This window comes from Phragmites australis, chromosome 1 (assembly GCF_958298935.1).
Source record: "Phragmites australis chromosome 1, lpPhrAust1.1, whole genome shotgun sequence".
In the NCBI taxonomy this organism is placed as follows: domain Eukaryota; kingdom Viridiplantae; phylum Streptophyta; class Magnoliopsida; order Poales; family Poaceae; genus Phragmites; species Phragmites australis.
In genome coordinates, this window is record NC_084921.1 from 38,676,348 (window position 1) to 38,704,275 (window position 27,928).

General features: G+C 43.8%; 2 protein-coding genes and 1 long non-coding RNA gene across 3 annotated transcripts; 2 read left to right on the plus strand and 1 right to left on the minus strand.

The window, feature by feature from the left end:
• The first annotated feature begins 5,461 nt into the window (after positions 1 to 5,461).
• On the plus strand, positions 5,462 to 6,381 carry LOC133918251 (uncharacterized). The gene has a single exon (XM_062362027.1). It carries the CDS (start codon positions 5,584 to 5,586, stop codon positions 6,151 to 6,153), a length of 570 nt encoding a protein of 189 aa, XP_062218011.1. The 5' UTR covers positions 5,462 to 5,583; the 3' UTR covers positions 6,154 to 6,381.
• Positions 6,382 to 8,779: 2,398 nt separating this feature from the next.
• LOC133889274 (uncharacterized) lies at positions 8,780 to 10,229 on the minus strand. Its single transcript, XR_009903894.1, has 3 exons — positions 9,868 to 10,229; positions 9,043 to 9,736; positions 8,780 to 8,946 (listed from the first exon to the last, which is right to left on the minus strand). It is a non-coding gene; the product is annotated as an uncharacterized LOC133889274 (long non-coding RNA).
• Positions 10,230 to 13,592: 3,363 nt separating this feature from the next.
• LOC133918258 (gallate 1-beta-glucosyltransferase 84A24-like) lies at positions 13,593 to 15,188 on the plus strand. The gene has a single exon (XM_062362040.1). The coding sequence runs from the start codon at positions 13,602 to 13,604 to the stop codon at positions 15,078 to 15,080; it is 1,479 nt and encodes a 492-aa protein (XP_062218024.1). The 5' UTR covers positions 13,593 to 13,601; the 3' UTR covers positions 15,081 to 15,188.
• Positions 15,189 to 27,928: the final 12,740 nt, after the last annotated feature.

The window sequence follows — 27,928 nt, forward strand, 5'->3', positions numbered from 1 at the left end:
TTACGACCATCCGAAAGAGGAGTGGACGAAGTGCTCCCATGGATATGATTGTGTTGTGCAGATGTGTGATGGGAGCATTAACGGAGGGCGTTGATTCTTCTGTTGTCCTCTTGGGAAGGTGAGAGTGGTAACAATTCCAGCATTGTATTTTAGAACATTTTAGTGATACAATTCTATGGTTGTGTAGGATTCAGACGATGATGAAAGCTACGGCTACACGCAATGGGTCGATCATCTTGTTGAACAGAACATCCAAAATTATATCCATCACCTACATAATCGTATCTTCGACTTGTAGTGTGGGGTTGAAACTATTTCAACCCCTCAAGAGGACAACAAGCTGGTCATCCACCTCGACGGTTCTACCATATACCTTGATCCCTGGTTCCCCTGCCCGTGTCACCAAAAATTTAGTCCTCCTCCTCCTCCTCCACCGACACCCTATGGTGATGACTGATGCTAGGAGTCAAGGGAGTCATCGCAGTTTGTTCTAAGTTAGTACGACTAGAAGTATTGTATCATGATGTGTTACTTCTCATTATGTTATATTTCCTTGTACCATGTTGTGTGTATTTTAATAAACGTCCATCCCGTCATGTAATGTTGTGTTTTGGGTGGACGCGTATTAGTAGTAGGATTCGTACTACGAAGGGTTTTTATTTGGAAAGTTGGAAGTGCACAGTTTACAATAATCCTACTATGTGGAGAGGGATTTCTTCCCCTTCTTTCATGTGATGCTTTGGCTTTGCTTCTTCCTAGCGATGAATGAGAGCTTCACGCCCCTGTAGTAGTTCCTCACGCCTCTGGAGCTCTACCTCCCGCCGCCTTAGAATGTCCTCTCGAAAACAACAACGCTCCTCCTGCCTTTGAAAATCATCAGCTTGTCGCTTGCATTCTTGTTCTTGCAGTTGGCAGACCTGTCGGCACTCTTGACGTGCCTCCTAGCGTTGCCATGGTTTCTCCATCCTTCTCTCGTACTCATGCTTGGTTTCAGCCGCTCTGATGAACCCACCATTGTAAGACAACTGCACCACGTCGATCCATTCCTTGAAGTGGCAAGGCTGTGGATTAAAACTCGTACACATTATGAAAATCATTTGTAATAAGGACTTAGCTATGAGAAATAAGTGACGAAGATGAACACACCATAAATCATCATCTAATTTAGGACACATGAAGAACCATCTTCCAAAAATCTCGACATTGAAAGAGGTAGACATCTGAGCTCGGTTGCCACACATGGTGGATGTCTGTGCCATTGAGGCACTTCCATGGGGTGGTTCCTCTAGGAATCCATGATGCACAAGTGGCAGCTATGCTATTCACAATAGAAAGAGGAAGGATGTAATGGGGCGAGTACCCCAGTCGGGATGCTAACGTATTAATATGAGTGTTCTTGTCGGCACTCCAAGTGCCAATAGGTGGTTCTGGGAGACACAAAGGACCGCACTCATCACTGATTTTAAGGTGACGTATGTCACGCTACAACGCTTTGAATACAGATAGGACTGCATGCTGTTATGGTGTGCACACAAAAGGATGTAATATTTCTATGTTTTTAGCATCATATAGGACCACAAGTTGCAATGTGTTTGTAAGGAACGAGCTGATATGAAATTAAAAAAGGGATGATAATATGGGCATCACATAACCATAGTACAGAACATGATATCCCCATAAGAGAAATAACATATAATGTATGCAACAAGTGTCTACTAGCGTAGTCAAAGGGCGTCACCATGGCCACAGGTGTGCTTCGGCATGCCTAACGCCCTACGTCGCCTAGCTACTCAATGACATGCATGGTTCGTGGAGTACGTCAGGGGGTCATGCGGAGGGTGGCAGGGTCATCCTGCAAGGGTTGCATCGGTAAAGGTGCCCATGCAATAAGGGACAAGCCCTAAACATCGGGTGGAGGTGCCAGCCAGTCGAATGGTATGGAGACCGTCGAGCCGGACGCAGTGGTGAAGGAGGCTGGCGAGGACGCTGCATGTTATCAGAATGTCAAATGACATGCAATAGATAATCATGCATTTGTAATGTGCAATTGCAAGTGATTTATTTAAGAATGATTCACATTGCACTGTCGACATTTAGCACATCGGTGATGGCTGGGAGGATGATGAGGGCTTAGTGTCAAAACGTGGTGCTATAGCCTCAGTGCATGCCAAAAACCTCCTCTATGTACTAGGCACAACACCCGACAACCTCTAGCACGAATTGTGTTGAACCCTGTCCTGTCAACGACGTGTGAGGTGATGCAGATTGGCCATTAGCTTAGGCGCATCGACCTGACATTGCACCAACTCCCAATGCACCACGGAGTCTATGAGCTTGGTGCCAAAGTCCCTGTAGGTATCTGTATGCAATGCACGAGACATCAAGGTTAATATAGGAATGCAAGTGAGTATAATACAACAAGTCACATGTACCATGGCATAGTACGCTACCGCAGGCTCAGTGGTAAATATGTCGGTGATCTCCGAGTTATGCTATGGTGGCACGGCAGGCACGGTGAAGCACTTAACCCTTGTTAATGTGTGGAACCAACGCAAGTACGCTTCCTCTATCAAAGAGTCGTAAGGGCCGTTGGTTATCACCATCTACCCTGATAGTTGTGAGTATCTACCCCCTGTAGTTTCCTATGAGGAATATCCCGTCGACGCACATAACTAGTCAGTAATGCTTGCATGCCTCGATTATACAACTGAATGATCAGAACGCGTGCTAAAGGACTCGATCTCCATTCTAATCGACAAAGTCATGAGTAGCAATGCAGGTGTCTGGGTTCCTCCCCTGAATAACCTCTAACAGTGTAGGGAGGTTTTGGTATGAGTCCTTATATGTGCCAAACCTCATCTCTAACACCTCCTGCTTCGCTCTTCAAGCCATGTCATACGAAATTTCATACCCAAATCTATTTTCAATAGCATGCATAATTTCAAACGAGGACATACTAGTCTTCTTCATAATCTTTGGGTACATCTCTTTAGTCACAAAATCAGTGGTCATGTTCCTGTGTGCGGGAAGAGATCTGCTCAAATTGCAAGTAGGTGGCTCAATAATTGAAGCTACATATGCAATCTCACATCTTGGCAAGAAGCCATGCACTCGCCAGGAGTAACCTTCAGCTAAACACTTCATGTCATATGTCCGAGGATTGAAAATAACCATCCTGAACTCCCTCTTCTCTAAGAAACATCATTTCTTCACTGCATGCTACAGATGGACCTTGTCATAAAACACCTGCTCTTTCCTCACCACAATGAAATCATACTCCCACGCGAACTCGTGTCCATCGTTGACCGTCAAATTCTCCATGGCACAATTCATCCATTCCACACGAATACCATTTTCCATGCCCCATTTTATTCCAACAGTTGAGTCCACAAATGTGTGAAACTCGTCGTCATCTGCTTCCATCTGGTCAACAAGCGACTCGTCCCGCTCCCTCTTGATCAGCCACCATCACGGCCTTAGAATCTTCGATGTTATTACGCTCTTCTCTTGCTATCTCAGCCTCAGTCGGTGCACTAGTCCTCAAGGGAACTGTCAGGGTTGATCCCGAACAATGAATTCAGGGTGTACCGGATGACAGGCATGTTGATCAACGTTTCTTTGTGGTGGGATCAGATGGACACAAGAACACGGTGATTTATCTAGGTTCAGGCTTCCCGTAGGATAATAGTCATACGCCTTATATATTTTTTAGAAATTGAATGAACTTGTTATAGAATCTCCCCTTACAAGCTGGATCCTCTCCTCTTTACATAATAGGGAAAAAGGAGTACATACAAACAGATCATGCCAAACTCTGTAATAGATCTACTCTTGATGAAGCCAACTACTCCTAGCTCATTATGATAGAGGGTAGGCATGCCCAACCTGCTCTGGTCGTCCTCCACTCCCTGTCTCATCCGTTGAATGTTGTCACGCTCCCCTGCGAAGTCATCTTGTAGCATTAAATACTATAGGATGGTGATGTCGTGACAGGTCACTACATCACCACGCACTCTCTTTCATGACGTCTAGGAATCAAAATCTTCACCGTCAATCACTGTTGTGATAGACTAAGTTGTAGTAGATTATACAACCACCCAAACACTTCCACCCGCCTCATCGCTCTTAGACTATTCAATCATGTGTCCACGTACTGTAAGTTACTCAAATCCACTATAGTGTCATAATGCATGACATATCCAGGATCATAAAAAACCCTAAACCTCACTACTATCGACATCCTTGATTCAATATACAGTACCAATACCCTGTCAGCTAAAAATAACTCTAATGACCTTACAAATTATTCTAATAGCACTATAAAATGCTAAATCTTCTTCTGTCAGCTATATTTCTACATAATTGCCAACAAATCCTATTTTAAATATACACATATTTCTATATATTCTCTAAATTACTACTCCAAACATACTTTTCTAATTTTTCAAAATTCTCTAAAAACTCTAATCCTATATTTATACATAATCGAATTCAACTATTGTACTCTACATATTTTAATTGTCCAATCCCGACCGTGAATTCCTATTCTAATTTCGTACATAATTTTTCTAAATTTCTATGTTTCTAAATTCTAATTCCTAATCTTTTTTCTAAATACTGTATCTAACTATTATTCGCTAAATTTTTACCCTTAATTTCCTACTAAATCCTATTCTATTTTTTCTAAATATTCTACTATAACCGATTGTTGCTACATATTTTTCTAACTTTTCTATTCCTATGTGCGTAAAATTTCTATGTTTCTATTTGTAAGTCTCCAAAATTTTCTAATCTATTCTAAATCTAGGTCTCTATTCCTATTTTCTACAACTAGTTTCTACATAAATTTCTACTCTCTGTCTCTATATTTTTTTCCTAATCTACATCTCTATTCCTATTTTCTACAACTATCTAAAATTTCTAATCTACTCTAAATGGTGGTTTCTATTTCTATTTTTCTACAACTAGTTTGTACATAAGTTTCTAGCTAAATTTCTACTCTATGTCTATTTTCTAAGACTATTTTTTTACGGTCGGTTGTTGTTGCCCGCCGCCGACCGTGCCTCGCCTCACCGCCACCCCTACCATGCCTCACCACCTATCGCTTACTGCCGCCTCGTCGCCGCGTCGCCCTCTCGATCGCGTGCGTTGAAGTAAGCAAAACAAAGATGAAACGATGGGGAGAGAAATTAGTGGTCGGGTAATTAATAGAGGCCTATTGGCACTTAGGCGGACACGTGGGTCCTGTTGGCACTCGAAGTGCCTACAAGCCTTTACGCTACCCTGAAATTCGACATGACGTCAGTTTTACCCGGTCCCTTATATCTACGTAATATGTCAGCACGTAGAGAGTGCCAATAGATACTTATTTCTGCATATATTTGAATTTGAATATTATTTTTACAATTCTTAAAAAAATATTATTAAAAAAACCACCGCCCTCCACCTGCTATATAATTGCGCAGCCTCGCAGCACATCTCGCGGCACCGAAAGGCCCAAACGCACCCGCACCACGCGCAGTCACTACTGTGCCAACGGGGCGGCTTGCGCTCTTCCAGCAGCTTATTACCGTCCCTCGCGCCATGGGCAACTTCGTGTCGTGCACGATGGCGAGGGAGGCCGGCGGGATTGGGGGCGCCAGGATCGTGCTCCCCGACGAGCGGGTGCGGCAGGTGCTTCTACCGGCGACGGCGGCCGAGCTGATGCTCGAGGCGCCGGGCCACTTCCTGGCGGACGCCCGCGCGCTGCGCCCGGGCCGGCGGATCGAGGCTCTCCCGGCTGACGAGGAGCTCCAGCGAGGGATTTTGTACACTGCGCTCCCCATGAAGCGCCTCGGCGCGCCCGCGACGCCGGGCGACGTGGCGCGCCTGGCCGCAGCGGTGGTTGCCAGCGGGGAGAAGGCACGGAGGAGGAGATCGGCGTCGTCGCCCGCCGCCACGGCCAAGGTTGCCGCCGTCGTGGCTTCCGTTGCAGTGGAGGAGGACGCGCCGAGGCCGAGGGCGCCGAAGCTGGACGAGATGACCGTTGACGACGCGGCAGCCGCGGCGGAGATCGAGGATCTTAAGCAGCGGCTGAGCGGCGGCGGGCGGCGGTCGAGGCGGCCGACGCTGGAGACCATACAGGAGGAGAACTACGCGCCAGCGAGGTGCTGATGCAAGTCAAGCAAACAGAGAATGGCAAAGGCCTCCTTCTCGCATAGGGTCTTTTTCCTTATTTGGTTCTTCCCTATTTACCTTGTGTAAAACACCAGTACTCTGTTTTTCCGGTGCCACTTCTTTTTCCATTTATTTTGTAGAGTGGAAAGAGGGAGCATGAGTTAGATAAAAAAATTTAAAATGATTAACAAAAATGAAGAAAAAATGAGGAATTCGCGTACCGTATCCAACATATTTAATGGAACTTGATATTGCGGTATTTGTCTTAACATTAGCAAATTCTCTTTGTTGGAGGCTTGAAGCCACAACGATACAATTTCTAATGGAACTTGTACAAATTACTTATGTGCCTAATTTAGATTAGCTCAGCATACAACATAGTAACCACATACTGCCAGTTTGGGAATATTCATCATATGTATAAGTTGTGAGCAACCTTTTTCCATCCTTCCAAAAAAGAATTTTTCCTTACTATACCCATTCTGGAAGCAACTTCTTTCTTTTATGGTCACTCGTATCTAATGAGTAATTTGAAAAAAGGTATAACTATTTTTTTACATGTAAAAGTTTTGTGCGTCATATTTATAAAAAGAAGGATGCAAATGGACCAAAAAGTTTACAACGCGTATGAGGCCTTACATGATCTGCCGTTAATGAAAGTTGTGATTTTCATGAATCGCCCGATTAGCCCAGTTCGACAAAAGAAAAAAATGGCTGCTGCTCTAAGGAAAATAGTGTGAAAATGAAGTGTTGCTGCGAAGCTTTGTGGTTGGCTTTCTGGCTCTTCAGCCGGCAGCACGTCGAAAAAGCGTGAATCATGAAAATAAATAAGCACTGTGCAAAAGTCAAGTGCAAAGCGAAACGCAATAAGATTCTAAGTTTTCCCAACAGCAACAGCAACAGCAAACGTTGCTTCTAAGTTTTCCCAAACAACGACAGCAAAGGCAAGTGCGACATCCACACACAAAAGCTAACAAAAGATCGATGTACTAATCCACACATTGACTATCTTTTAAAGCATCAACTATCTTGCAAATCGGGCACAATTTATAAGACGTTGTTTTCAAATTTATTTCCCCGTAGAATTATTGCAGCAGCACTTTGATTTCCCAAGTCTTCAGAAGAAAGCAAAGCGTCAGGACATGAAAGGAGAAGAAAATTGAAGGTGTAGGCAACAGAACTAAAGCTAATGAAAATGATGTTTCGTGTAGATAGAACAACGATAAGAGAGGGATAAATAGATGTTTTATAATTTTTTTAAATAGATGGGCTACTTTTTATTCACCAAATGCTGCTAAAAACGTACAACAAAAGTATAAACTTTAGAGAGATAAAACGAGAAAAAAATTCCAAAATAACATGACTCCAAGAATAGAATATAAATTATAGACTCTATTTAAGACAATTTTATATATCTTTAAGCACAAAAGTTTGAAACTTGAACTAAGAAAAAGAAAAAAGACAATAAAAAAATAATTCGCTAAGCTAAGGGTCTAAAGACAAGAGGATTCAAAACCATCTCAAATATATGAGTATACAAACGTTTATGTCTCTACCAATAACATGAACAACTTTCCAAGATCGAAAAATCACAACTCAAACGTAAAAACAAAAATTAACAAGAAAATCATAATTAAAAAAGAAAAACTTACAAACTTGCAAGAGAACCAATAGATAGACTAGAAGAAGTGGAATTCAAGCATATGCAAAAATATAAACTTTATTACTTAAAAAGATCAGTCCTATTTTAGACAGATTATAAAGATTTTTCTTTCAAAACTCTCACTATTACATAGACTGAGTACTTATATTTCTCTCCTCTAAAATCCTACCACTAGACTCTCAAATGGGTGACACAATGAGCTCAAATGATTAGTTCAAACTCTCTCATAATCCTATCCCTTTATTTATAGGGCTAGAAAACTTACCTCTAAGTTTCCTAGCTTATTACTGAAATACTCATTTCTTGTAGTACACTTCAACCTACCATTAAGGCTAGTTTAGTTCATTTCTTACTCTATCCTTCGAACAACCATGGCGTCTTCACGACTTAGCTTCATCTCGACGCAAGCTTCGCAATGGTGCCACATACTCCTCCAATCCTCTCACAATTTTAATGTCCAACCGTGAAACTCTCTGCACGCTTCTCAAAGCGTGACTCATCACTTGCTTACACCTTAAGCAAGCGCTCTGATGTCGACACGTATATTTTGTCTTGCGATCCTGATTGCTGGCAAATCTCTCCCGCTTCTGATCTCTCAGACCGTCTTATCACCACTTTCGCTTGACTTTATCAATATACCATCTTCATCATCCGTTTCATACTTTGATTGACCTTCACCTATACAACTATAATCACCCTTGACTCCGTTCGGTCTTCTTAATCGTCCGCCATTGAACACCCGCTTAACTCTGATCACCCGCCATCGACTGCTAAGTTGCATCCATCATCTACACACCATGAGACAAGTAAATACATTTTCTCAACTCTAAATTCAATTAATTTATAATCAAAATGCTTAAATCAAGTACAAACAATTCAAACTCGATAAACCAAATCGATAAACTTATTAATCACTTATTATATATAAATAAAAACTCATTTTAATTTGATTTCTCTTTAAAATATAATGACACGCCATACCCCCTAGGCACTGCTCCGGACTAGCAAGGACACGATGGCCTCCACTATCTTGAGCAATCGCAAGAGAGACCGGCAACGCATCAAATCATGCAGAGACGAATGATGACCTGATGGGTGATGGCATGTGACCTCTCTCTTAGTCTTATCTGCAAATGAATTATATATGTTAAATTCTCTCTCTCTAATGGATGACTTGCAGAGGTGGTGTGGAATTTATTTGTCAAGTCAGAAGTCAGAACCACCTGTGTTTCAATGGAGCTACGTCCCGTGATCACAACGATGATTAAGGCATCTGTCAAAAACAAAGATAATTAAGGAGTATGGTTGACATGCTTATGGATATATCAACCTCCTCGCAAGGACTACTGTACATTTCCGTATGTCAGAAGCGTACGTCTCAGGTGAGAACTGAGCCAGAGCCAGACCACCATAGCCTGTTTGAGAGATACATGGTATTTATGTTCTCGGAATAGACCACCATAGCTAGTTTGAGAGAGTGGTGGAGCTTCTAAAGAAGTTTGCCTGGCTACCAAGACTCGGCGACAGCATGGAATTGCACCGCGGCGCAAGACCGAGAAACGATGTGCTGCCCATGTGGGGCAGCCTGTCCAATCGGCGTCCGATTGACGAGAGCATCCGGAATCCTGAAGGATATCAACTCCAACATATACCTATCTGATACCTTAAAGTTAAATATAAGAAATTTAATATCTTAAAGTTAAATATAGGGAACTTAATAAAAAAAACATTCTCCAACAGATATCCTATATAGTTTCTTATATTTCCTTAGTCCCCTAAATCAACCTCCCGTCCCCCAAATATAGGGGTGTTCTTCGATCCCTAGTCCTAGCGCGCTCCTGCTCTTGTGCTACTGCGTTCCGCTCCCGCGCGGACCTAGCTCGATCCCTCACCGTACCGCGTGGCCACAACTCACTCCTGCATGGCAACGTGCAACAGATCAGCGACCTCGTCGCTCCTCTGTTGGCCCCGGCGATGGTGGCACATGAAGCTACGATGACGATGAGAACGACCGAGAGAGAGAGGAGGGAGGGGCGCTGGAGTCTCACCAGCTCGCAGGTGATCTCATGGTGCGGTTGGCTTGGATGGAGGAGGGCTAGAGCGATCGATGATGGGGGTGCTCGCACGGCTCAACGAAGAGGAAGAAGAGGTCGTTGAGCTCATGTCTGGCAGGGAGGACTATAGGGCAACAGGAGGTAGTGAAGGAACTCGTCGTGGACTTCCTTCTCATGAGCTCAGGCGATGGGGATGGGTGGAGGGTGGGCTGCTGCTGTTGCTTTCGGGCGTCATGGATGGAAGCCAAAATGAACACGGCACAACAGAGGCGATGGTCCCCGGAGAGAGCAGCGGCATGCAGGCACCTCTCGGTGGCTGCAACACTGGCTGGGAGCCTCGATCCAAATCCCTCGGATCCGACCCTCGCCCAAGCCTACCTTGACTATGGCTGCCTTTGCCTGCCGCCGCGGCGTCGAGGATTGGGATAGGGACTGGGCGAGCAACTCCTTGAAAGTGGCGCGCACGACCGTGCCGCAATCGATGACCAAGTGGCGGAAGATTACTACGCAGTGCAAGTGAACGTTCGCGGCGACGAGCGGGGAGCTCCGTGGAGATGGGCTGGGGCGAACTCCAACGAGCGGACACAAGGATGTGGAGAGAAGGAAATGAGGGAGAGAGCACAGAGAGCCATAGGTGGGGGAAAAGAGACAAAAGAGAGAGAGAGGCTGTCGGTGTATCAGGAACCGGGGGTCCCCGAATCCCGAGGCCAGGCCAGCCATCCGCCACATGGCGTCATCCCGCGGGGTCTCTCCTGCAAGATGAGAAAAGATCAAGTCCTGGGAGAAGGCGCTCGGGGCCACAGTCAGTGGCCCCCGAGTACCCCAGTTCCCCGATGATCCATGAAATCTAAGTACTGGGAAGAAAGTGCTCGGGAAGGTATACGGTGGCCCCCGAGCACCCTAGTCCCTCGACGACCAGGAGAGTTAAGTACCGGGAGAAACATGCCTGGGGCCGCCGGCGGTGGCCCCTGGGCACCCAAGTATCCCGAGGACTCACCGAAGGAAGTTCCGGGAGAGAGTGCTCGGGGTTGCGTGTAGCAGCCCCTGAGCACTGGGTTCCCCGAGGATCCGTACAAGTGTGTCCAGGAGAGAGTGCTCGGGGAGGTGAACAGTACCCCCGAGCACTCGATCCCCTGAGGGCAAGAAAGGGCGTTCTCGGGAGAGAGTGCTCGGGGAGGTGAACAGTACCCCCCGAGCACTCGGTCCCCCGAGGGCAAGAAAGGGAGTTCTCGGGAGAGAGTGCTCGGGGAGGTGAACAGTACCCCCAAGCACTCGGTCCCCTGAGGACAAGAAAGGGCGTTCTCGGGAGAGAGTGCTCGGGGAGGTGAATAGTACCCCCGAGCACTCGGTATCCCGACGACCCAGTAAGTCCCCTGGTGGAGGCCCCCGAGGGGCCCACCGATGAGGTGTCAGCCAGTCAAAGGCCCGAGGCCGCATTTAAAGAGCGTGCGTGGCCTGTCACCTCCAACTGCTCCCGCCGCGCTCAGCGTCAGTTCCTGTCATGTTCTGGCAGAGAGGCGTGGGGTTATTAATTGTACGGGTCCCGTCCCGTGCCATCCGGCCTGTCTCAGGATAACGTCGTAAGGACCAAGGCGTTCATTCTGCCGCGCTGCTGTGACAGGGGAACAAGATAGGACGGGCACGTCGGGTCGCTCTGCAGCTGCCCAGTGGGCCCTCTCCACGGCGCCCGTTGCCAGGGCATTTATTGTGACGGATGACCGGGCGTGCGACGCGTTTTTCACCCCGGGTCACTTCGTCCAGAGGAAATGATGACGCCCTTTCCATTTATGGTATCTCGGAACTCGTGCTCCCCCTTCCGTTCGGGGCACGCTGCGGCCGGCGGGTACTTAAAGCAGCCGGCGGCACAAAAGAAGAGAGAACGGTTGAGAGGCAACGAATAGACAAGAACACAGCGCAAGAGAAACAACGGCAGAGAAGTGAGCAGCACGAGACAGGCCGAAGAACAAGGAGCCCCATGCTCTTAGATAGATTAAGATTCTTGTAACCAGCAACATCCTTAAGGGACTTCCTCAGGACAGTTATAGTATCCATACAGGAGTAGGGTATTACGCCCCCGTGCGGCCCGAACCTGTCTAAATTTCGGTGCATTTACTTCTTCTTGCACTAGATCAACACCCCCACCACCGGCCGTTGCATTCATTCCCATTTATTACCTTACTAAACCGTATGTTTCATATAATGTAACTATTGTTATGTCGCTAAACTCAAGATCTAGTGATATTTTAATTACTAATAAAACATAAGTCAAGAAAAATTATCAGAAACTAAGATCCAAAATCCACAGATAAAAACAGTAGGGCTTTACCGCGCTACCTCCCTCTCCTATCCTCCCACTCTCTTTCTTTTTTCTAGATTAAAATGACTATTTTACCTGAATTTTAGCCTTTTTATAGCGTAGTGGGGGCGGAGGGAGGAGGGGGACTAAATGTCCTCTTAGAGAACGGTAAGGGACGGTATACTACGGTACTCGGGGCTGCGGCCTACCCACCCTCTCAGGGGGCATAGACGATAAGCCCTAATCGCCCTTTAAGAGAGCAGTAAAAAGAGGTATGAGGGTGGTAAGGTAAGGGTGAGGCCTAACCACCCTCTTAAAGGACGATAAGGAATACTCGTGCCACCATGACGTGTTTACCACTCTCTAAAAGGGTTGCAGTCCTTTTAGAGAGAGGTACATGTATATTCCTACTATTTTTTTCATCAGGAATCTATTTATTTAAATATTAATGTTAGAAAAATATAAAAATAAAAAATTCATACATGTGCCCTACTATCTCGATTTTTATATATTTTTTAAAAATAAAAATTGCAAAATTAGATGTTCATTTGAAAAGGTTACAAAATATGCTACTGCTGCCTGTTGAAAGGGCGACAAAAAGTTGTCACCCTTCCAAAAAGCAACATCTTAAATAAAAAGTAAATATGTCACCCTTCCAATATGCGACATGTTAAAAAATAAAAAAAACTTATGTTCTATTACTCTAAAAATTCAAAACACTATTAAAATAGTCATAATAAATTTTTAAAAAACGTATGCTATAAAGGATGCTATCATCTGGCTGTCAAAAAATTTCAAACAAAAATGTACTATATACAATGAAAAACAAAAAGATAAATTTTATTATACATAGACCTTTTGAGTTGAATTTTTTAGAGAAATATAACATCCTCTACAACATATTTTTAAAAAATTATTGATTATTTCTATAATGTTTTAATTTAAGAGTAAGGAAACATAGTGCTTTTTTATTTTTTAACATTACCGGTTGGAATGACGACATCATTATCGAGGTCTCGAGGATCAGGTACAGCGTCCAATTCTCCTGAAGATAAGCTGTTTGTGTTACGTGACGCTGTCCGGCTGTCGCGTCGGATTCATGTACATGTACCTGTCACAAATTAATAACGATCCAAACATCATTGGACCATCCGTATATATTTCTTTTATTTAGTTTTCTTCGTGGTTTCTCTTTTTATTTTTATTTTATTTTTAACTGTTTCTATTTGAGAGAAATCGTGAGTGAAAATGAGAGAATCTCAAAATAAATAGAGTAAAAATAAAAATATCTTTAGAAAAATTATAAAAGAAAATTGTTAAATTGTTGGAGGAAATAAGAATTTTTTATGAACGGAACGAGAACCGTGAAAGGATTCAATGGAAGATTGACTTATCAAAGCTTAGTTAGGCATTTCGCCTTTTCTCCTCATTCATGGAGCCCACCCAGAGTTGTTCACTGGCTGCCGACGCACGACGCAGAAGCCGTCGAGTTCGGGTTCGCAGCCTTCGGAGATCAGGCAAGAAAGAAGCACCGTCTCCCGCCATGTCGTCGCCTCCTACGCCCCACGTCCTCCTCGTCTCCGCCCCTCTGCAGGGCCACGTCAATCCCCTCCTCGTCCTCGGCCGGCGCCTCGCCTCCAGGGGCCTCCTCGTCACCTTCACCACCGCTCCCCACACGGGACTCAAGAAGGTCGGGCACGAGAACGGCGCGGCCCTCGACAGTGTCAGGCGCGGCGCGGTCCGCTTCGAGCACCTAAGTGGCGGCGGCCTGTGGGCCCCGGACGACCCCCGCTACCGCGTCCCCGACGACGTGGCGCGCCACCTCGAAGATGCGGCCCCGGCAGCGCTAGCGGGGCTCATCCGCCGCCAGGCCGACGCTGGGCGGCCGGTTTCGTGCATCGTGGCCAACGCATTCGCGCCGTGGGCGCTCCGCGCCGCCGGGGCCATGGGCGTCCCGTGCGCCATGCTTTGGACGCAGTCCTGCGCCGTCCTGTCGCTGTACTACCACTACTTCCACTTACTCGCGGCCTTCACCTCGGAAGAAGCCGAGGCGGACACGCAAGTCTCTGTTCCCGGGCTGCCACCGCTGGCCGCCGGCGACCTCCCGTCCCTGATTCATGCGCCCGAGGATTACATCTGGCGCCAAACGCTCGTCGCGGACATCCGCAGCCTCCGTGAGACGGCGTCTTGGGTTCTTGTCAACACATTCGACGAGCTCGAGCACGCAGCCATCGAGGCGCTTCGTGCGCACCTGCCGGTCGTGTCGATTGGTCCGCTGTTCGAGACGGAGAACGACGCTGGCCACGACGAATGCACGGCGTGGCTCGACGCGCAGACGACGCGATCGGTGGTGTTCGTGGCGTTCGGGAGCGTCCTGAAGCTTAGTCGCGACGAGATGGCAGATCTGTCAGAGGGCCTCGCGGACACGGGGCGACCGTTCCTTTGGGTCGTCCGCGATGACAGCCGCGATCTCCTGCCGGACAACGCGCTCGCCGCCGCGACCAGCGGCGGGGGCAGGGTGGTGTCCTGGTGCAAGCAGCGGCGCGTGCTCTCGCACCGCGCCGTCGGGTGCTTCGTGACGCACTGCGGGTGGAACTCGACCACCGAGGCGCTCGTGGCCGGCGTGCCGGTCGTCGCGTACCCGGCGTGGTCCGACCAGCGCACCAACGCCGCGTTCCTGGTGGACGTGTACGGCGTCGGGGTCCGGCTAGTCCCGACACCCCCGACGCGCGATGCCGTGCGCCGGTGCGTTGAGGAGGTCATGAGCGGGGCCCCGGAGGCGGAGGTGATGCGGGCGAGAGCCGAGGAATGGAAGGCCAAGGCGAGCGCCGCGGTGGCCGACGGCGGGTCGTCGGACAGGGGCACCCGAGATTTCGTTGACGCTGTACTGTCCATTGGAGCTGGTAACTGATGGACACGGATCCTCTGTATTAATGATGATTAATGCAGAGAATTACTGTTTGTAGAGTAATATGAGTCTGTTACTACAGTCATCAACATTAATTAAACGTTGTTTACTGCGGATTACTGTAGATATAGTATTTGATTCTACTTCATCGCAGACCTGGCGTGCAGCTCCATGTACTGTAGCAGTTGATGCAATCAGCTACCTTCAAATCAACGGTTGTGGAGTGCTCCTAATGCACTCCACTGTAGCTCTCTGCAGTTACCAACTGCAGGATCCTGATTCGTAACGGACACGAATTCTCTACATTAATAACGATTAATATAGATGATTACTGTTGTACAGTAATATGAGTCTGCTGCTAGGGTGCGAAGTTCTCCTAATGCACTCCACTGTAGCTCTCTACAGTGCCAACTGCAGGATCCCGATCCGTAACGGGGACGGATCCTATGCATTAATGACGATTAATACAGAGAATTACTGTTTGTATAGTAATATGAGTCTGTTGCTACAGTCTTCAATATTAATTTTAATCATTGTTTACTGATGCGCGTGCTGGGCCCTGCATGGTTCATTCTTATTGCCTCCTCGATTCGTGGAGTGGTGGGCGGTGGCTTACATTCAGTACAGCGTATGTACTATGTAGCACGGTTCACAAATGCATCAGTAACCGTTTAAAAATCACAGTTACCGACCTTCTCGGTCCGGTCCGATTTCAGAAACCGAACGGTAATCGAAATTTGAATTAAAAAATTCAAAAAAAAAATAAAAAATTCAATAAAAATCTTTAAAAAACTAGACACAATTCTAAGACCTTATGTGAAATTTTTTTTCAAAAATAATGTTGTTTGCATCATATTCTATAGGGAGAAAGTTTAAAAAAAATGAAAAAAATTGAAGTGTGCGGCTCAGTTATTAACTCACATTAAGGAAAAGTGTAACATGCAAACACATATTTTTCTTGTGTAAAACGTATTTTAGGAGAATCTTTAAAATTTATTTCACTTTATTTAAAGTTTTATTAATTTCTCTATGATTTTTATAAAGTTCACAAGCATAAAGTGAATATGTTAAGAAACAGCACTGTAATTAACTTTTTCATGTCTACTATTATTTTTCCTACGTAAATTATAGTATAAATAAGCTAATGAAAGTGGTTTCACTAATTTTTAAGGTGTGATGGATCAGTTATGAATTAATCTAGTCACAACACATTTACACAATCATGCATGTTACAATACCTAATTCATGAATTCATGTATTTTTAAAAGACATAGGATCATATAAGAATACTAACAAAATTAGTTTCATGATTTTTGGATTAGCAAAGAGTAAACTATGCATTTAACTTGGTTTAACAAATACAATTTCTCACAGAAAATTTTGAACTTTTTTATGAGTATAAATACTTTTATCATGTAGATCATGTTACAAGAAAACCAACAAAATTTGTTTCACTTGATTTTAAGCTCAGATGAATTAGTTATTGATTTTACAAGGTTGAGCCCTTTTTTGGGTTTTTTGTTGAATTGCGCTGAAATTCGATAAAACCGCTCGATAAATCGAGAAAACCGAACGGTTACCGACCCAAACCGCTCGGTAACCGACTAATTCAAAAATACGAGAAAATCGCTCGGTAACCGACCCAAACCGCTCGGTAACCGACCAAAACCGAGCGGTTACCGAACGGCTAAAATCGCGATTTTTTTTTCAAATTTCAAATTTTACCAAATGAATTTTCTCCAATTTTTTTTGAATTTTTGACCGATAACCGCGGTTATCGCACATTTTCAATTACCGCCGGAGCTCGGTAACCGAGCTCCGGTCAGTAATTTCAACCCTGCTATGTAGTACAATCTTAAACGTGCCATCACCATTGACAATAAACGTCTGAGAGCTATGGTGCTCAGACAGATCTGCCGGCTAGAATATTCAGCTCGAATGGCTCTGTAGGGCATTTGTCCTCCATTCCTTTTTTCATCACACTATCATAGATTAATTTCACCTCTTTGTGCTGCAAGCTCCTTTCATAACCCTGTGTCTTATGGTCTGATTTTAAGTGACGAAAACAAGTCAGTGGTACTTACTTGGTATTACTCCCTAGTGTAAGACTTGACTTGTGCAGAAATAGCATAGAACATGTCACAATGCCGGACTCAGCACAAGAGCAGCTAACATCAGGCGGGGCAGCTATTGCCAGACCACAACAGAGGCGACGGACAGCTCGGGCTTGCAGGCCCAACTTCTTGTATCCGAGTTCGGAATGGGCTGCGTAGTTGGGTTTGCTTTTGTGGGCTGTGTGTGTGCGTGTGTCTGAGACTAAAGATGTTTAAATGGATCGTGCCTATTGGGTCAGCCTGAAGCACGATACTGTAGGCACGGTCCAAGATTAGATGGGTCGGGCCGGTACGACACGAGGTCTTAGGCTGTGCTTGGGCTGAGTGCGCGGCACGACGGGCCGGCGCGTACGATGGGCCAGCACGGTAAGGCCCGTATTTTTTGGGCCAGTACGGGCACAGTCCAACCCACGCAGGCACGAGCACGACACGAACCGGCTCGGGCACACGGTGGCCTAGGAGGCACGGCCGACTCGGCACGGCACACGACGGCCCAGGCGGCACGACCGACCTAGGCGGCACGACCTATAGCCGTTGTGCGTGGGCTCGGCACATGGAGGCACGCAGGGGCACGGACTACACGCGGGTTTAACAGGTTAAATGGGTCTGGAACGGTCCGTTTAATCCGTTAACCCGGTATTTTTTAATTTTATAGCTGTTTTGTGACCGTTTGAGCTCCAAAAAATTCAAAAAAATTACAAAAATTACTATTTTCACCTATAAATAAAGGATCACCTTGCCATTCCATTGCACACCAGCAACACCATTTGCTCTTTTGTCTTCTTCTCTCATTCTTGTCTCAAAGTTCTTGAGAATTAGCGATAATTTGGCAAAATTAGTTTGAATTGTTGCCAAAAATCCGAGCAATTCCAAAACCGTCATCCTGCTGTTTTGATGTTGAAGAAATCTTGGTGGTTTTTTTGCATCGTTGTTCATTCGAGTTTTATTAATTGATTATTTCTAACTCTGAATATTTGCATTTTTTTAGTGGCATTCGACATTGATCATGGATGCCGGTGATCATGATCATAATACATCCATTGATCATGATTTTTCTCTCCAAGGACTCACAGAGAATTACGACCCATTTGATACCAGTGCTGCAGGTGATGATGGACCAGACGGTGAACCACTGGTTGGTTCACATGCAGGTGATGCGACAGCACCTCTATCATCAGGCTCTACAAGTGCACACGTATCAGCAAGCACTGGCTCTAAAAGATCAAGAGCCGGTACTTCCGAAGTTTGGCAAGGTTCTACAGAGAGGAAGATGGGTAAGTATTAGGTATGCTAGGTGTTATATTTGCAAACATGAATTATCTGCAAAGCCCTCAGGTGGAACGAGACATTTGAAGAGGCACGTGACAACTTGCAAGAGAAAGAGTGGAGCAGCCATGAAGCAGACGGTGCTGCAGTACAACCCCGACGGCTCTGTTCATCATTAGGAGTATGACTCTGCCAATGCTTGAAAAGAGTTATGCTGCTTCATTGCAAGAGCGGATCTACCACTCAACATTGGTGAGTCTCATGCATTTAAAGATTACATTAAGCAAGCTCATAATCCTAGGTTCACACATGTTTCTAGACAGACAAATAGTAGGGATATGATAAAATACTATAATACGTGTCGTAGCAAGCTTAAAGAAATGTTGCAAACATGTACATTTTCAGTTGCTTTGACCTCGGACATATGGGCAGGTAGGGCTAGAGAGGATTATCTTAGTGTTGTTGCTCATTTTGTTAATAATGATTGAGAATTAGAAAAGAGAATAATAGGTTTTAGGTTGATTGACAACGCGCATACCGGTGAAAATATTACTGAAAAAATATCTCAAGTAGTTGAAGACTTTGGTCTGACGAATAAAATATTTTCTATCACTTTAGATAATACCGGTGCAAACTCTAGAGCTATGGATATTTTTACTCCGTTGTATAGTACATATGCTGAATCTTTCTTGTTACATCAACGATGTGCTTGTCATATTATCAATCTTATAGTAAAATCCATTTGAAGAGGTTGTCACAATACCTAGACAATTTTCGTACTGCAATATCTTTTGTAAACTCCTCTAACCAACGAATTGCAGCATATAAGCAATATGTGTTGCAATGGGTGTGCGTCCACGTAAGTTTGCTATGGACATGCAGGTAAGATGGAACTCAACTTTCATGATTCTCAAAAATATTGTGCCATATAAGAGCACATTTGGTGTGTTTATTCATGCACACTATCATCAGCATAGGGGTCAAACTTTACTCATGAAAGCGCATTGGTATATTACCGTAGGGATACTAGAGTTTTTTGAATTTTTTTATGATTCAACTGTAAGTTTATCCGGAGTTTAATATCCAACATCTTGTTTAGTAGTGCATAATATTGTTGAAATTGCTACCTATTTAAACATGTATGAAAATGACAATCTTCTAAGAGATTGTGTAGTTCCTATGAAATCTAAATTTTTAAAATATTAGAAAAAAATTCCTTTATTGTATGCATTGCCTTTATTTTAGATCCTAGAGCTAAAATCGCAGTTTTTTTTAGAGTTCTCACAATTCTAGGTGATGCTCTTGGCCATGATTATTCTATTATTATACTAATATTCGTTCTAAGTTATTCAATATTTATAGTAAATATGAAACAAAGTATGCCAGAGTTCGCTTGCAACGACCTCCACTAGCACCCACAACGAGTAAGAAGACAACAATGTGGGGGAGAAATATTTGGTGGAGGTTCTTCATCAAGAAGTTCAGAACCTTCGTCACGATCGTCTATGACTACGAGTGCTGGAATTCCAAGATCTGGAGGGGAGCTAACTACCTTCATCGACAACAACATTATTAGCCATGAACAAGAAAATTTCAACATACTGCAATGGTGGCATGAGCACAAGACAAATTATCCAGTGCTTTCACTGTTAGCACGAGATTTATTAACGGTTCCCATATCTATAGTTTCTTCTGAGGCTACCTTCAGTCTTACTGGAAGGATAATCGAAGAGAGAAGAACAAATCTGTCAAGTGAGATGGTTAAAATACTCACATAGTAAAAGTTTGGGAACAAGCTGAAGCACGAATGCGACACACTGCAGAGAACACTGAGCTTGAAGATTCATTTTATAATTTGTATCTAGATGTTGATGAAAATGTGTAATTTTTAATTTTTTGAGCTAGGTTGTACTCTTTTTTCCTTTATTAGAAAGGTTTTTAATGAGGCAACCTATCAATAAAGCTTATTTTTAGAATTAATTATGTGTCCCTATTATTTCTAAGTTTTTTTATTTTATTAATGATTTTTCTTTATTTTTTTCGAAAACGACTTGCCACCTACCTCTCGTCTTGGCCTATAAATACCATCTCAAACTCCCTGTGTCCTGTGATCTCATCGACCACTTATCTCTCTTTTTCTACTTGCTAGCCAGTAGCCACTTGCCCACTTCAAGAGATCAATTCCATATTTTCATTCATGGATCAAGACGCCGAGAACTCGCGTGCATGGTCATGGGTATGGCAACATTTTGAAAAGGTCTTTAGAGAAATTAACGGGGAATAGGTAAGATTTGCTAAGTGTAATATATGCAGCCATGAATTAGGTGACAGATCTCCAAATGAAACGGGACACTTGAGGAAGTATATTAAATATTACAAGCAAAATTTTGGGGTTTCTAATGAAATCATATAATTTTCGGAGTATAGCCATAGGTTGTACTCTTTTTCCTTCTAGTAGAAAGGTTTTTAACGAGGCAACCAATCAATAAAGCTCTTATTTATTTATTTATATTTTTTTGATTTTTTGGGAATTTTGTAGTTATTATTTTTTTTTTTTTTTTCTATTTTTGGAGTGCTGCCGGGTCGAGCGTGCCTCCACCATGCCCGCCGGGCCTGTCGTGTCAGCCGGGCCCGTCATGCCAACCGTGCCGTGGGCTGGCCCAGCACGACACGGTGGAAGATGGGCCGTGCCGTGGGCCGAGGACGCGGCACGCGGGCCGGTATGGCACGGCTCGTTATAGTAGTCAGGCCTATCGGGCTGTGCCGAGCTGGATCCGTGCCGGGCAGGCCCGAGTGGCCCATTTGGTCATCTCTGTCTCAGACTAGTTATAAAACCATCTCCAACCATATTTCCTTCATTTCGTTCCCTTCTCGATTTTTCTCCCCATTTTTATTTCCTTTATTTTCTCTCATCTCCAATAGCTTCTCTTCGAAGGGATTCGTGAAGTGAAAAGAGAGATAATCCCGTCATGAAGGGAATGACATTGTGAATCCCTTCGTGATGAAAACCGTAAAGAGAAACCGTTAGAGCGCTGAAAGGAATAAAAATGCTTTCGTAAAAAGATTCTAGATCCTAACGGAAAACCGTTGAAGATGGTGTAAGAACTCAGAGAGGTGAGCGGAGGGATCACGCTAGCAGACATGACTAATTTAATACAACTTGTCCTCTGTTCTTCGGCTATCACCCTCTTCTTCCATGTCTTCTTCTCCAATTCTCCAATCCTCTAATCTTCTTCTCCTCATGAGGATCGTGACATCTGGTATTAGAACCCGTAGACCTAGAGACACCGAAATACCTGAAGAAACCATAGTACCAAACACGGGAGCAAAAGAGAGCGATGGAGATGGATAAGCAACTTGCCGAGATCACCAAAGCGTTGACCAGGCTGCAGGAATCAAATAAGATGATCTTGGAGACGGTCACAGAGATGGCGGTGTGGAGGCCAAAGATCAATTTGGCGGTGGATGGAATCAAGGAGGAGCTCGAGGAGTTGCGGCAGCGTGTGGAGTTGTTGGCAAGGAACCTCGTGCTACTGGTGAAACCGATCGATTTGCCTCCGCTGATCGCCAAGCCGCCCACAATGAAATCATGTTGCTAGGTTGATGAGTGAGTTCCAGACTCCTTGAACTATCCCTAGCATATTTTCCTTAGACTTGGTGTGGCTCGCAAATCAAATCGACCCTAAAATCCCCTCAAAAACGGCTGTTCTGGACAGCCTGGATACTCCGAGTAAACCAGGATACTCCAGGTTCAACAAGAGAAAGCCCATTGAATTGTATTAAAAAATCGTTAGGGTTTAGGGTGTAAGTTGGGTCTAGAATCATTTGGATAGGGCATATACATGTTTATCTAGCGTAGATATGTCATGCGAGTTGAATCACCTGAGGGAAATTTTTGAGAATGTCTAAGTCTACCCCACCCTGATAATCTGGGTAAGCCAGGAGGGTCCGGGTTAAACCGGCAGATTTAACCGAGCACCCTCGTCCAGAGCCTCACCTGGAATGTTCGGCACAACCCGGATAGTCTAGACCAACCCAGAGGTTCTGGGTTAAATCGAAAATAGCTAACAGAGAATCCTCTCCCAGAGGTTGGCCCGGAGGCTTCGAAACTCGGATACTCTGGCCTCCTGATATTTTTCTGACTTCGTTTAGATCGCTTAGTGTGACATTAATTCGTGTGTCTTGCACATCTTACGTGTTTTATGCATATTGTGTCATGCATTGTTGCACTTCAATCATACTCATCATTGCATACGTTCTTCTCTAGTGAGCGGAGAACCGACGTGTGACCCGGTGGTGATTGAAGACGACGTCCATCTCCCCGAATTTTGCGAGTGTTGTGTGGGTAGCATAAGGCAAACTCCAAATCAACAAGGCAAGCATCTAAGCATACTTATCTCAATACTTTGGATCTTGTATGTTATAAATTGATAACTATGTCTTATGTATGTATGCATGAGTTTGAGTCGATGTCGGAATACATTGGGTAGAACCTATGTAGATGCATGATCTTTTCCTTCAATTGTTGTTGATCCATATCCTTGTAGCCCGAACATAATTATGTTAATATTTAACTTAAAATGGGATACGAGTTGCTTAGTATTGCATAGATTTATGGTAGAAGTCGAGTAGTGAAATGTTTCATCGTTCGCGAGCATAGGCATAATAATTACTTACACAATGATATTGATGATGAGTTGATGAATGGTGAGCATGATACAAGATGTGAGCGGTGTTAGGGGTATCATCTGCCCTGGAGGAGGCTCCCGGGGTAGTTCGGGGAAGGAGCTCGGATACCGTAGACCGCTTTGCATCGGTTAAGCACCGATTGTTGGTTGCCGTTGGCTTAAGCACTTACCGTACTCACCACATGCCGATCTAATGGTAATGAGAGCCGAATACCTTTGTAGTTGTGATCATTTGGACCTGAACATCGACAGTGTGAGCAGGCGAGCTTGGAAGAGGTATCTAGTTTGCTCCGGGAGTAATTCTAGATACCTCCACGTTGAGCGATGCATGTATTAAATGGTTAGGGCTTATTGGGAAAGGTTGTCACGAGTACCCCTTGTGTACACTTTAGCGGGTGGCACAAGTCGAATGGTCCTCGTGTCGTGTGGGTAAAGGAGTATCCCCTGCAGGGTGTAGAAACATTTCGAAATGCCACGCTCTAGGTCATGAGCATGCTTTCTGTCCATGCGCACCATCGTAGAGTTCTGTTGTAGATTGTAGTTGGTTATGGTGGAGATGGTTCGTGTTACATATATGTTCGTTAGGGTTTCAGTTACAATTATGTACAGTTGGCCTTTGTAGGGTATAGTGGTATTGTTCTTGGTTAAGTTTGGGTGCTCACACATGTATGTGTCAAGTTGCTTTTGCATGTAAATTTTACTTAACCATGTAACCATTTTCATTCAAATGCATGATCCTTGGAGTCAGGCTAATTATAAGTTATCCATTATGGATTAAGTCTTGCGAGTATCTTCGTACTCAGTTGCTTTACAGGTTTTGCAGGTAAGGAGGAGTTGGTCTTTGGCTACTTCACGCCTACCGATGGTGGTGACGGGCATGAGTAGTGCATCCTACTCTGTTGGCGTGCTTTTGTGATGGAGCATAAGGGCATGTGGATCAATCCTGCTTTTGTTGTATAGTTTTAGTCTTCCGCTGCGTAGTTTCTTTTGCAGGTCAGGAGTTGAGCATGTGGCTCCATCCTGCTTTTGTTGTATAGTTTTAGTCTTCTGCTGCGTAGTTTCTTTTGCAGGTTAGGAGTTGAGCAGGTTTTAGTCTCCTCTTAGCTCTCTTTTGCTGTGAATTGTAATAACTTGGTAAATCCTTAAGAATTTTTAATGTAATTTAATTACTTGCTTTTTCTTCAGCTGTGTTGTGATGTTATATATTGTAAAGGCACACGTTTTGATCCTGGAAGTAAACACGTGCCGGGACTATCGGAATAGCATTCTGGTTAATCATCGAGGTTGTGATTGTGAATAATGATCCTCCTGGTGATTAACTAGAATACTGTTTAGACGGTTCCCCCACACTATTTCTCTACCAAAATAAAAATCAACTTCAATATACTTCATTCTAGCATGAAATATTGGATTGGCAGGTAGATATGTTGCTCCCAAATTATCACAGCACAAACAAGGCGACCTTGACTGAAGTATGCCCAACTCGCCTAGCAATAATTGTACCTAAATAATTTCTACAGTTGCATTAGCAAGCGCCTTGTACTCTGCTTCAATGCTAGACCTCGAAACCGTGGGTTGTTTTTCTTACACTCCATGTGATGAGATTAGAGCCAAAGAACATAGCAAAACCTCTTGTAGATCTTCTATCATCAGAACACCTTGCCCAATCCGCATAAGAGAAAGCACTCACAAGGCTTGAGTTTGACTTTCTTATTATTGGGCCAACTGTGGATGTATATCTCAAGTACCTTATTATCCTCTTTGCTGCTGTCAAATGATGTATAGTTGGTGCATGTAAATATTGACATACCTTATTCACTGAATATGCAATGTCAAGACATGTCAATGTCATATATTGTAAAGCACCAACCAAGCTATGATACCATTTAGCCTCTTGTTTATCACGTGGTTGTCCCTCTAGGATAGTAAGCTTCTGTGCAGTAGTCATTGGTGTAGTCACTGGCTTGCACTTGTGCATGTTCACCTTATAGAGATATCCAAAATATACTTGGACGGAGATAGATGAATGCCATCATCCACTTTCTTGACTTCGATACCAAGGTAGAAATTAAGATCACCAAGATCCTTGAGAGCAAACTCTTTTTTAAGATCGATCAATAGATCACGAATTGCCTCCTTAGAAGAACCAATGATTATAATATCATCCACATATATAAGCATATACATAACCACTCCATCTTTGTTGTATATGAATAATGAAGCATCAACACGTGATGAGACAAACCCAAACTCCTGCAATTTTCCACTTAATCGAGAATACCACACCCTTGGGGCTTGTTTCAATCCATATAGGGCATTCTTAAGGTTGCAGACAAGTCCTCTATTGGATTTTTCCTCAAACCTAGGTGGTTGTTTTATGAACACATTCTCTTTAGAATGCATGTAAGAACGCATTATGTACGTCTAATTGTCTCATACTCCAACCCCTTGAAACCGCAACTGACAAGATCAGACGAATTGTAGCTTTAAACCTTTTGCTACTAATCTGGCCTTGTACCTGTCAATACTGCCATCTGCTTTTCTCTTGACTTTAAAAACCCATTTACAGTCAATAAGATTTTCCCCATATCGTGGAGATACTAGACACAAAGTTTGATTCTTAAGTAATGCACTGTACTCAACCTCCATAGCTTCTCTCCACTTTGGATCCTTTAGAGCTTCCTCATGTGATGAAGGTTCGGTCATGGCGCTGTTAGCATAACGCATAGTGCCATCTGTATAGACCTTGGGCACACAAATATTGTTTTATGCCCTTGCTCTTGGTTGTGAGAGCGCTGGTGCAGTCGTCGACACTGCTGGAGGATCAGTAGCTATAGGAACACCCCTTGCCACACTCGAGCCATTAGACGCAGTTACTGTGGTCAAGCACTGTGGTCGAGTGTCGTGATCGAGTGCAGCAGCTGTAGAACCGTTGTAGTCGACCACCGAGATGGGCCACCTGGTCGAGTGCAGCAACAACAGAAGCACCATCTGCTGTGGTCGAGCTCTGTGGTTGAGTGTCTTGGTCAAGCGCAGCAGTTGCAGAAGTGCCATCTACTGTGGTCGAGCGATATGATTGAGTGTTGTCATGGTCAAGCACCATGATTAGGATGCCGTGGTTGTATGTGTCCAACACCTGATCCTGATCAGAAACAGCAACAGGATCATTCGACATAGGAACAAAATTAGTATGCTCATTAATCATATAATCGCCCCCATCATCCAAGTGTACACACCTAGGAATTATGGGTGAAGACGAAGGAAGAAGGAGTTCCTTTGAAAAAAATATGAGGTGAACCAGTATACGTGGAGAATGGGAAGACTTGCTCATCAAAGACCACATCACGCGAAATATAGACACAACTAGCCTGAATATCAAGACACTTATAGCCCTTGTGCATTGGACTATAGCCTAGAAAGGATTTGAAGCTCTGACTTTTGGGAGAGGATTTGAATTTAATTTGGATTTAAGCTGAAAAAAAATCCAATAATAGATTTGAATTTGAGAGACATTCAAATTTAAATCTCCACTAAAAAAACATAAAAACAAATAAACCAAAATGCATATGAATCAAATTATTGCAAGTGTTAATTTGAAATTTAATTTGGTACACTTTGGAATACTTAGTTAAATATATATTTCTTTTATTTTATGTTGCTTTAAATAATTAGATTTTTTTTAAAAAGTGTGAATTTTGTTATAATCTAAAAATTAAAACTCGGGATGTTACATATGTGCTGCCAGAGCTTTGCCAATTGTCGTCATACCACATGTTTCTTTGTCCGTTGATACATGGTCAAACTAGTTTTATGTGTTTTTCATCGATAGGGCGTTAGACTCCATACGAAGAGGAGAGATTATGTTTTATCGGTTTTTAATATGACAATTGGGGTGGTGAGCTTCCCTCTCTGTTTCAAAAAAAAAATGAAGAGGAGAGATCTTATAGAATGCTATTACATGGATCCCCTCAAAATTCAGATGCCAATTATGCATCCGAAAAAGGGGCAAAACATGGGTGGTGTATAGCAGGAAGGGTAACTCCAATGATTATAGACAATACTAGCTCTTATTACTGTAGTTGTAGAGAGAGAAAATATATAGAGTGAAGATAAGAGCTAACTTCTAGCTATTATTTTGTTGATGTGGAGAGAAATCTTAGAGAGCTAGTTTTTTATGAAAAGTAATTAAGAGATAGTTCTAGGCATTATAAGGTATGAAAAATTAGGAACGATAGACCCCGGATAATTTTTGAGAAATAAGTTGAGACAAATAAAAGATAACATCCAGCTATAACAGTTGAAAATGCTCTAAAGGCTACTCTAAAGGCTATAACAGTTGAATCAGACCTTTTCTTTTCTTTTAGTCACCCTTTCCAGTTTCCAACCTGTCATGACGTTTTGTATCACCTGAAGTAGTGTAGTGACATCAATGCAACATGATTCTTTCGGTAACATACTAGATGAGAGTGAGAAGGTTGTAGTGTTTGAGAGATCTTTTAAGTCTAAGAATATTTGGAGTTAGATATTGGTAGCTTCACAATTTCGTAGAGCTAGAGTTATAATATACTAAAAATATTTAATGGTTCATTTGATTTATAATTTAGATTAAAAATAGAGACTTAAAGTATTTTATTTAATCTATAATTTTAAAATCTAATATAGAGGAAGAAACTAGAGCTCTGCGTGCAACAACGGTTAAATTCTGACACTACTGTTATGCGTTTTGCGTGTAACAGCGGCTGGCAGGGTCAGGGTCAAAGCCTTCAAGGCACAGACCCGACAA